The sequence below is a fragment of the Rhea americana genome, unplaced genomic scaffold (genome assembly GCF_003343005.1).
Source record: "Rhea americana isolate MKP2758 unplaced genomic scaffold, rheAme1 scaffold_0, whole genome shotgun sequence".
In the NCBI taxonomy this organism is placed as follows: Eukaryota; Metazoa; Chordata; class Aves; order Rheiformes; family Rheidae; genus Rhea; species Rhea americana.
Genome location: NW_028185037.1, coordinates 21,046,623 through 21,058,151, shown reverse-complemented (window position 1 = coordinate 21,058,151; position 11,529 = coordinate 21,046,623). Strand labels below are relative to the sequence as shown.

The following is an 11,529-nucleotide window of genomic DNA, read 5'->3' as shown; positions in this document are numbered from 1 at the left end:
AAAAGAAAAGAAAAGAAAAAAGAAGGCATTCTGGACTTATCTATCAAATAGTATCAAAGAAAAAACATTGTGATTATGACTAAAAAAAAATACAGAAGAAAACATGGAAACATTATCTGCACAGCAGGAAATGTGAACACCAAAAACTGCTTTGTAATTTCATTCTCCTCTCTCCTTTCARTTAACTATACTTTGATCAAGTCTTTAAACTTATACCTTCAAACTTATATTACAGCTGCTAACATGGATGGAGGACAGCTGTGTGCCTGTACAAGTCCCCTGATATAAGAACAGGACTACACACAATACTAACATGGAAGGCTATTATCATAGAGATCTCCTCTGTAATTATTCACATATTTATAAGTCACCCAGAACTTACAAGGTAGGCTATTGATAAATTTGAACTCCCCTTACTAACTAATAGACTCAGCTTAAGAGGAAAAGCCATCCACAGCATTTAGCTCAGGGGCTAATGTTTTGTGTATGTACAAAAACTTATTATGGACAATCAAAGCAGAGATGCTTAATCATGATGTTTAAAATAYCCAACCCGAGGCAACGTTTGCATCTCAGGAGAGCTGACTCCACCTCCAACCTAGTTCCTGTCTGAGCTGAACAAATACAAGACACCCTGAAATGTTTTTGTAAYCTCTGGAATTTTCCTTCCTTTTTCTGAACATTTTTCCCACCTCTCCCTTAGTGGGCTGTTTAAAAAAATCTGTTCACAAATTGCCTGCTTCTCCCAGTTCAGAGATGTCTCACTTCAGAGAAGAAATGACTAACTTACGAATACACTGTATGAACCACTGATGAGCACCATAACCGTAAAGCTCAATCTATGCTACTTCCCACCCAGTGGAAAGCTAGCACACAGTAAGCTCCCAAGGAAATCAAGTTCACAGTACAAAAGAAGCATGAATCTTATTATAAAGACTGTATATACAAAGTAAAGTACCATAAGGCATAAAGATCTAAGGTTTTGCTCCTGCAGTAGCTCAGCTGTATAGCTYTAACAATTACACACACAGATTAGCACTCACTAGAGATCTGAGACTTAAAAAAGCAGCAATGAATCAATGCCTGTAGTATTGAGGGCTGATGTAACTAACTTAAAAAGTAGAAAAAGTGATCTGGGCAGGAAAGGGAAAAAGGGAAAAATACATTTCCTTTTTATTTTACTGAGTATCTTGATTTTGCACAAATTCATAAATAGCTAGTTTCCATCACGTTGAAGTCTGTTTTCCACATTAAACCTCTTTCCTAATGCATGGAAAACAGAGTAGCACTAGCATGAATACCAGCAGCGTGTTTGCTCCTGCTTTAGGACATCTGACAGTCATTCATTTCTGATAACAGTTTTATTTTAGAGGCAACATTTGAACTGCCCAGTGGGAAGGTGCTGCTGCGCACCTCCAGGGCTCTCCTCATCTAAACCAGGGAGAGCCAGCGAGCGCTGCAGCCAGATCTAAGCTCACAGCCCAGCAAGGAACAGCTCTATGGGGTGGGGAAATCAGTGTTCAGACCTCATCCTGGTACAGAGTCAGGCTAGGGGATGGCTAAGCACCCTCAGCCAGCACCCAGGAAGCTCTCCCAAGCTCTGCAGTTTAGAAGCAGCTTCACAACCCAAGGAAGAACCAACAAAAAATGCTGTTATTTGCTCACCTGCTCAGCATAGGGACAGTAGGCTAAAGCAAACTGGAAGAGCTCTGATCCAAACCCCAACATCTTTGAGCTTACATGTAAAAATATTACCTGCTGAAGAAAACACCTGCAAAAGCAAACCATCTGACCTAAAATTTGATTCTACAGAGCTTGTCTGGAATTTAGCGAAAAGCTTCTTTCACCTTTGGCCAACAGAAGGTCTGTAAATGCAGACTGTATAGTAATAACCAGATCTATAGAAACAGGCTCCCTGATCCAAAGAGCTTTTAATCCACTTCAAAAGAAGAACATATGAATTTTCCTTGATATTTATAACTTACTCTTTCTTACTGTCTAGGTACCATTCACATGACATTTCTCTCTTTTGCCATCTTAACTTAAAACTACATCCAGTTTTACTATCATGCAGCTATCACATACATAATGCAAACGCAWGTATTAAAAACTACATAGCTATTTCTAGCTGAAACACAGAGGAAAACAATTCTTACCATGAGAGGCAGTCCTTGAGGGCGTTAAAATATGGATATCTGGATATAACACAAATGGCAAATGGTACAAAACAGCCAAGCATTTTCCCAGTCTGCACAGATTCCCACTGGGCCTGCTCATTTGAGGAAATACAGCCATCCTACAAGAAAACTACAGATTAATGTGTTGACATTAATCATTAATTTATGGCTGGTATTTTCAGGAGAACACAAGAGGTATTATATCCAATTTCCACTAAATTTCAAGGGAATTCAGGTGTCTATCTCCCTTAAGCTCTTCAGAAAACTTCAGCCTACAAGACTTTATATATAAATTAAAAAAAAAATAGCACAAAAAGACACGAAGAACAAAGGATACACTCACCACACAGATTTTTATTCTTAGAACTAAAAATATGTCCAAAAGCCAAAGTCTGCTCTTAAAAAGATTAAATCAAAACTCATAATTGAAATCTGTAACAGTTGTTCCCAAGTACATTGGAACAGCATTACATTAAATGAGTGCATTAAATAAAGTACATTTTGTTTTCTGTTCCTACTAACGTTAAAACATAATTGTTAACTAAGTTCAGAAATTAAACTTGCCATTAGTCTCAATGTATTTTACATTTTTTAATATGTTTCAATAAAAACATAAGTCAAATAACATACTTGCATAGGCTGGTAGTACTGTGCAACGACACCGTATGTTCTGTTACCACAGACATCTGTGAAGACCAGGAAATGAATGTGGTCCTCTTTTGACTCAGAAGTTATATAAAGTCCTCCTGCAATTAAGGCAGAAACTTTCTGTAGCTACACATACACCGACAGCCACTTGAAAAATGATTAGTCATGACAAATACTGCACATTTCCACCTAATTTCAAGAGAAGTGTCCCATTTTAAGGGATTAAAATGCACATATATAATCCAACAGTTACTATATAACTGTTGTAAACCACACCTTACTGAAAGAGCAAGAGTATTACATAACAATTTTGCATTTTAAATGGCAAATACAACAGATGGGCTTTGGGGATTCTTCTGTTTTTTTTTCTTAATCTATGTATTCATAAAAAAAAAAAAAAAAAAAAAAAAAAAAAAACAGTTCTCAGCAAGAAGAGAGAACCTCACAGTACCTGGGAAGCACAGCTGAGGCAAACCAACAAGATCAATGTCCTTTGGAACAGTAATTTCTTCAGTATCAGTTGCTTTCTGGTCCCCATTGAGACTCTTCATATTTTCAATCTTTGGTTTCTCTTTCTTCTTTCGGAAAGATCGACGCTTACTTTTATTGAAGTTATTACTACTTGTATTAATCACCTGAATATCATCTTTACTGATAAACGGAGGCACAAATACCGAAAGAACTTCTGGATCAAGAGGAGGGAGGCTTTTGGGTTTCCTCTGAGGACCCTATTAAAAAAAATAAATAAATAATTTCATATATATATTTATAAAAATAAATACATGAGGTTAAAAAATTAGCAAGACGAGTATTAAACTGTTATTAACACTAATCTTCTCTCTAGCCCTACAATTGTGAATTTTTACTGGTTTTTCTCCTTCCTAAACTCTTCATATTTCCTTCTAATTTTTGTTTGAAATACGTTAATATAATGTGAATACTTTCGTCATTTTCAGCAGGCAAAGAAACATTCTTCATCATTAAAAACACACTATATCAGTAATGCATCTCTGACATAAGAAAACAAACAAGTAGCAAATAAGATGCTTCCTTCTTTGAAGTACTAGAATTAACCATAAACTATATCTAATATAAAAACTRGTAGCAAAGAAACCTGGCAACAAATAAATGAAAATAAGCAGAGAAAGCTGAACTCCCTAAACAAGTCTTTGTTTAATTTTCTAAAAGCTACATGTTTACTCAGAATAAGCTTTAAAGGAAAACAACTTTCACAAGACAAACTTTTAACTTTACAARGCAATTAACAAAGTCTGTGTAATAAAAAAAGTAATGTATTATAATAAACACAACATTAGGACATTATAAAATGCAAGGCCATTAAAATTTCTGCATGTACTGATGAAGAATGTAACACATATCCCAAGATTATGTACGAAATTCCATAATAGGCAACTTTGTAAAATATTGCTATGCAAAAAGTCCTTGATGTTTCACTTCCAAAAAACCCTTGGGAGGAATTAATCAGAAGACGAGATTCCCATGTACTTGGGGGTGCTTATTTTATTCTTTACAATGAGATAGATGCAAGTAGCTGCATTTTTAAATACTTCATCATAATTTTAATTCATTCTACTGGCAAAAAAAAAAAAAAAAAAAAAAGTAAAGGCTTTGTTTAGTCAAAGGATATTTGGAGACAGGGAAGGTGAATCTCACTGTGACTAAAAATGCTTTGCTGTGTGTTCTGTTTTTGTTAACCCATTCCAGAATAGATGAAGCATCCATGCTGCTTCTTACTTTCACCTTTAGATGTAATGCAACAGTATTATATGTATTTAAGTTACTCCTTTAGAACCACTGCTAGCCTTTTTCCCRACTTTTTAAAGCAGCTGCAACACACAAAGCTTCCACTGCTTCTCTRAAGCCCAGTTTTCTTCCATCAAAGTTTTGGAGCAGAAAGTTTAATCGTATTTATCCTTGTYAATAAGCCCATCAGCACTTTTCCTCACATTCGAGCATCACAGGAAAAGCAATCAGGAATACTTATCCTCATGATATATCAGTTATTGAAAAAAAAATGTTCTTTTACAGAACACAAAAACTCTGAACTAGAAAGAAAAGACGAACTAGTGGAAAAATGTCCACGTAAGTATCCATTGGGTTATTCAAAAGATAACAATAACTTTAAAAAGGCATGTTACAATATGGGGTACTCAATGCCATATCCTGACATGCTAAGAGCTTCAAGCATCATTTTCCTTAGTTGGCAGCTGACATCTGTTTCAACTGAAGAAGTTGGGAACAGAGAGAAATCCAGTATAATCGCTCTCCAGAAACATGTTGCTAAACATTTCAGAGGAAATTAAGAATTAAGGTTCAGTCCTGAGGCTGTTCAGTAAGAAAAAACACAGACCTCCTTGAGCAGTAGCAYCCTTACTTGGCAGATTGGCCCTGCAGAGGGTTTAATGCAAAGTTGCCCCGACATGCCATCATGTAGCCTTGTCTTTGCTACAAAGTGCTGGATTATAGCCAGCGATTTAATGGCCTCAGAGTGTAATAGCCTGTAAAGGGCAGGTCCTTGATGTCTTAGACTACAACACAAGCATTAAGCACCAATTTTTTGATGAACAGTGTTGTCAGAGCTGTCACTGACCCAGTGACCCAGTCGTCAGCATTTAAGTCAGCTCACATTAACTTCCATGGCCAGCCTTTTCTTTTTTTCCTCCCTTTTTAATWGTCTCAGTTCAGGGATAGGGGACAAGCCATGACAGAACAATCTTCRCTTGTCTCTACTGCTCTTTGAACATTTTATGTCCCCCGCTTCTACTGTCACTTCTTCTTTTTAGAAGGCTTCTCTTCTAACTGTTGCTTTTTGCTCTCAAATGTCCTTGAAGCATACTTTCCTTTTAAATACTAATGACTTTTCTTCCAYGTAATTTTGCAAGATCTTAAAAGTCAGTGATCATATTCCAACGCTATTCACTTATTATGCTCCAGTGACAACRGTGTCGTGACAGGACACAGACAGGAGACAGACTTTCCACAATGWCCACACTATCCACACTATTTTAGACATAAACAAGAAGCAGTGTGTTGAAACCACAGAATGAAGCGGAGCTCAGCTATTTGTTGTTATCTGTGAGCTCATTCTCTTCTCCCTGTCACCGAAAAAAAAGTTAATTTAATTTAGAATGTCGCAAAAGAAATTACTTCTTTAAGGAAAAAATCGGCAGGGAATATTACAAAGTCTCAGAAAAGTTTGGTTAGAAGGGACCTCAGGAGTTCTCTAGTCCAACCCTTTGCTCAAAGCAGCGGTAACTTCAAAGTTAGATCAGGTTGCTCTGGGCCTCATCCAGTTAAGTTTCAAAAAATCTCTTAAGAAGCAGATTAAAGAGCTTCCCTGGGGAAGCTGCTCTAGTGCAGAATCACGCTCAGGATGAAAACTTTTTTCCTTACATCCAATCAAAATTTCCCTTCCTGCAGCTTGTGACTTAGCCCTTCTACCTCTGAAACGGGTCTGCCTGTCATCTCTATAACCGCCCAGACTGCTTTTAAGTAATGAAAGTTGCAGTTAGATTTCCTTTCAGCTTTCTCTTCTCCAGGTTCCCTCAGTCCCCCCTTTTTCCAAAATGTTCCCCAACTATCAGCTATCTTAGGTTCCTTCTTCTGGTCTCCCTCCAGCTTGTCAGTAGTTCTCCTGTTTCAAGGAGCCCAGAACCCCTGTTCTGTCAGTATTCGCAAAGTGCCTCAGGAGTGCTGAGCAAATGGGAATCATCACTCTTCTTACCTGCTAGCCAGATTCCTGACAACACAGGCCAATACGTGGTTAGCTTTCACTACCACAAGTATACACTGCTCACTAACATTTGATCACAACATGTTTACTGTGTACAGCATGATATCTCATTTCCAGTAGACCATTACAGAAGAAGGGAAAAAACGGTTTAAGTGGTTACAGAATTAGCCAGGTCAAAAACAAGATACAGATACTGCAAGAGACAAGATCTGCACTGCTGACTGTGGTAGATAGGGAACCCAGCAATGGAGCAATAAAGAGATCTGAGGATGGCAGATAGCTTGCATGTAATGCTTGCCAAGTCAAGAATCCAGCTTCATATCTGARGCCAACTTGGGGGAAAAGAAGCCTTATCAAAGATTGCCCTACAATCTTCGCTATTTTACATCTCATTCTGACAAAACCTACGCTTCCAACATTAAAACATCTTATCTAGCTGATAATAGCTGTCTTTGATCTCTTCAAATTTGAAATCTTACAGTAATTATCCTGACAATAAGGACAATTAACGAATGACAGTACAGAAACTTAAGATCAGTTTCACAATCTGCAAAACCATATGCATTTTTGTTCCTGTTCCTGAATCCACACTCGCAATGGGTCAGTCRGATAAGCCTTTTCCTACTTTGGGAGTGGTTTAAATATCATGCTCCCACTGACTTCATTGTTCCATATTGCAATAAAATTTAAAACGCACATCACACTTTATGACCAAGATTTTAAGCATTTTCAAATTTTTACCCTGCTCTCATATCTGTAAATATCATCAGGTCTCTTCTTTCTGCATCTGTCGAAATTGGACATAAAGCATACGCCACCATTTCCTCATGTAACTAGCAYTGGGAAGGAAAAGAATGTGATATAAAAACCTACAAACTTGCCCTAAGACCTTGACTAAAAAAATCACTGTGGTGCAACAGTTCACAGTGACATTACTACAGTAATCCTAACATGCTCAGAGAATATTTTTATTTCTGACACTACATTTCCTCTCTGGGGCAAAGAGAGGTGTCAAAACAGGCAGCAAGATCAAAATAGGGTTCCATCTTTGGTGGCTAATTTCCTATTTGTGGCTCAACAGTTTTTTTTGGAAGCAGTGAGATTTGGAGTATACAATATGAAARGAGCATACAGCGAATCGAAAAGGAAAAAAATGCCCATTTTAGGTTTACTTCTCTAGCAGATGTCGTAACAACACATATATGCCGATTTCAAAAGAGGCGGGTGGTGACTTTCATAACTCCGACTACTTCCCTGATTTGAATATATACACAAGCGACATTCCATGAATTGAATCACTCATTAGCCAATATCAATTAGGAAGCTGCCAGCGCTAAAGCCCAAGTGAGCGAAGTGCAACAAGTCTAACAAAGACCTTTTCATCGAACATTGGAGCACACAACCAAATTCAAGTTCAAGCAGGGTAAGTGAGATGCGTGGGAGCAGGAGCTCATCAGGTGGACAGGGCAGAGACCTCCAACRAACCCTTCGGCACATCTTAATAAAATCAGGGAGAGAACTTTAACTGCTCACTATAAACAGATTATAAACCAGTTGCTCAAAACAGAGGACAACCTATCATCTTCCAGCTCACCTGAACTGAGCAGGTTGTGCCAAGTTCAGAGCCCGTAATGACTCCCAGGGCAATCTCGATCCAGGGATTTAGCCCTTTTTGTTGTCCTAAGGATAAAAGCCACCAGGTTTTACTCCCCTCTCTTYAGCTTTTGCCTCGAACAGAAGACAGGCAAAGAGGTATTGCCTAGTAAAGGCTACACACCATTCAAGATTTTGCTGGCTGCTTCGTTTTGTGTAATGCTGGTGCTCACCTAAGCTCAGCTCCTCACAAAAAGTTTAACTTAAACTACCGAGTTATTCCTCCTCTGCTGTTGGTCTCCTGTCAAAGRAGGGACTTTAAATAACTTTTAAAGCATTTCTGCTCGGTCAGACCCCAGCAACAACAAGGTAAGCGAAGAGTTTTACTGAAGTAAGGAGGGGCAGAGCTGACCCGGCTCGGCCGCAGGTCAAAGCCCCGTCAGGGCGGGCGGGCCCCTGTCCCGCACAGCCCAGCGGGAGCCGTTAAACAGCCGCGGGCAACGGTCGGTCCCGCGCCCCGGGGGCCGCAGGTTCGAGCCCGGCAGGAGCGGGGGGAGGAGGGGGGGGTCGGCTCACCTGAAGGAGCGCCCGCACCCTCTCGCTGGGCACGCCGACCAGTAGGCAGATCTCCAACAGTCCCGAGGGCAGCACGTCCTCCATGGCACAGCGGGGCAGGGGCAGGCGCGCTCCGCCGGCTCCTTCACCGAGGAGCCGCTCAGCCCCTCCCTGCGGGCCGGTCCGTGGCGGCCATTTCCCCTCCCCTCCCCTCACGCGAGCTGGCGCCGCCGAACGCACGGAGACGGCGACTCCCCCCTTTGATTGGCTGCCCGCCCCTTCTGTCTGCGGGCTGGGGCCAATCAGGACCGCRCCGCGCGTTGGCACCGCCCTCCACGCCGTGTGAAGGTGCCGTTGGCGCTGTGAGGAGCCGGCGTGACCGCTGCCGCCGCCGCCGCGGAGCTCTTCCCGCCCGCCGGGACGGCCGCTCCCCGCCCCGAGGGGAAACCCGCTGCCTTCTCCCGGCCCAGCCGCGGGGCTGGGGGCTGCGGAGAGGTGGAGGCGTGCCGCCGTGCCGGTGCTTCTTGAGGGGGGTGGGGGGATGTTGAGGTCACGGCCTGTGCCCGTGCTGCGAGGCGTCGCTCGCCTCCCGTTTGCCCCGGATGACTCAGCCGGGGTACGTGACCGCGGTTAGGCGAGAGTCTTTCTATTTATAATTTATCACAGTTTGAACAAGCTGGGAGCTGCTGGCAGGCTGCGGGGCGCCCGCGCCTCCAGAGCAGTAGGTTTCGCGGCGGGGGCTGCCCACGCAGCAGAGAAACAGCCGCGGGGAGGCCCGGGGCGCTTCCTGAGCGCTTTACTCAAAGCGGACCGTGAGTCACCCGGTTCGCGATGGCTCTGTGTGGATCCTCGCTCAGGGGCGGGCGTTTCCCCGGCGATCGGCGCATTTTACCGTAAGGCACCTCTGACCTTCGCAGTTTCTGCGAAACCGAAGACACAAAATGCAGTTGCACCACAGTCACAAACTTTTGTTTTTTAATATGAACTAGCGTTCACATCCATTAAAATCAGTAGAAACCCCCAAATGCCCCAGGCTTCTAGAGCTTGTTGCCAGTTCGGCATTCAGGGAACCAGGAACTTCTTAAAGAAGTACAAAGAACGTCAGAAACACAAGATGTGGTGKTTGTGGGGATTTTGTTGTCTGATTTTTTTGTTTTATTACAGCTCAAGACTGTATTTGGCCTCCAGAGTTCTCAAATAACGTCTTTAGAGGAAGTTACAAATGCTGAATGTTGGAAATTACATCTATATAATACTGACTAAAAGAGGAAAATACTTGAAAACTTGGAAGATTAAAGATTACTTCCTCAAAGGGCTCGCAGATATATGTAAATGAAATTTTAAGGCTGGAAGGATTGTTAAAATCATGTTTAGCTGCCCGTAGGGTCAGGGTGATTCCTGTATTAATTTTCAACTTCTAGCTGATGCATGAGTTCCTGTGATAGAGGGTAATAACGATCGTTGTTAAAAGTTTGGCACCATATTTTTAATTTCACTGTTTAGTTTAGCTTTCTGCCACTGGATTGTATTACGCTTTGCCTGCTGTCTGAACAGAGTCTTACTCACAGAGAAAACAGAGAGTGTTCAGTTCTTAAGCTCAATTTATTTTTAACAGAAAATCGAACAATTGGTTTATACTTCTTAGATTTCTCTCTCCTATTCACTTTTGCATGTCTCTTGTCAACCTTATATTTTTCCAATGTTCTTTTTGAATTATGAACACCAAAAATAGACTTACTATTGCTGAGCGTCATAGTAGATCACCTCAATGTTTCTAATGGATATCCCAACCTAATTGAAACAGCGGAAGACTGATTTACAAAGCATTCAAAAAGGGAGAAATGTTTAACTGGGTAGCGACTATATCCCTCTATAGTCTTCTTAGGGTTATTATTTCTAACATGACAGTCCTATATCTTACGTTACTTGACCTATACCTGTAACTTGGCAGTTGATCGTATTAAAAGAATCATACAAATGTACCAGGTTATTAGGCAATCCAGATTTCACTGTAATTAATTCATTTGTATGATGATTAGATTTTTCTGCTATCTGCGATGATAAATATTGAATGATTCCCATTCTTAATTAATGTAGCCCTCAAAACAAAGATATGGTCCAGGTACTATCAAAACAGAACTACTAAATGAAAGCTAATAGTGTGAATCTGTGATGATATTTCAAGAACWCTGGAAAAAGGAAACAAGGTATATAGAGTCACTGTTAAGGGGCAAAATAATTCATGGAGAGAAGAATCCCTCTCTGCCATGGAAAGATTTATATAGTTAAATCTATTTTTTTTTCTAAGAAAAATTATCAGCTATAGAGGAAATAGATAATAAAAGCTATTTTCTTAATGTAAGAGCACAAACAGTAAATGTTTTTGTTAACTCTCCATCTGATGTGGTACTCATCTGCTTAGACCTATATGCAAAGAAAAAAATGATCTAGATACATCCCTACTATGGGTAAGGCTGAATCAGAGTTGGAGGCCATAACTGAGTAATTAAAGATTTCCTTGACATAGAATCAAATTCAGTTACCAGATACAGCATTTATGGCTTAGCTGAGCTGTCTCTGTTAAGATGAGAAAATAATTTTACAAGTCATATGTTTCTTTGGTGCAGTTGTGATTAAAAGAGATGTTCTACCTAATCAATCTGAAGCCTAGACGTGGCTCTAGCATTAGAAAGGTCCTCTTCAAAATCCCGTTAGCACAGGTGATTTCATAACTTCTTTCATGATCTGCCTTGTATTTGAAATTTTGTCTAAAATATTCTCCAAACTTCCACTCTCACCTCT

General features: G+C 40.6%; 1 protein-coding gene and 1 long non-coding RNA gene across 3 annotated transcripts in view; one reads left to right on the top strand and one right to left on the bottom strand.

The window, feature by feature from the left end:
- The window catches only part of DENND3 (DENN domain containing 3), a 39,354-nt gene extending 30,421 nt beyond the window's left edge, over positions 1-8,933 (bottom strand). The window contains exons 1-4 of one of the 2 annotated variants that reach the window (XM_085323158.1): positions 8,749-8,933; positions 3,277-3,553; positions 2,808-2,923; positions 2,157-2,296 (exon numbers count right to left, since the gene is read on the bottom strand). In XM_085323158.1, coding sequence (XP_085179284.1) covers positions 2,157-2,296; positions 2,808-2,923; positions 3,277-3,553; positions 8,749-8,832 — 617 coding nt within the window. In that variant the 5' untranslated portion in view covers positions 8,833-8,933. Of the gene's footprint in view, positions 1-2,156; positions 2,297-2,807; positions 2,924-3,276; positions 3,554-8,748 lie in introns of those variants that run through there. The other variant, XM_085323226.1, reaches the window with a different exon arrangement.
- A 146-nt stretch (positions 8,934-9,079) lies between these two features.
- Positions 9,080-10,709, top strand: LOC146602094 (uncharacterized). Its single transcript, XR_014898008.1, has 2 exons — positions 9,080-9,222; positions 9,892-10,709. It is a non-coding gene; the product is annotated as an uncharacterized LOC146602094 (long non-coding RNA).
- Positions 10,710-11,529: the final 820 nt, after the last annotated feature.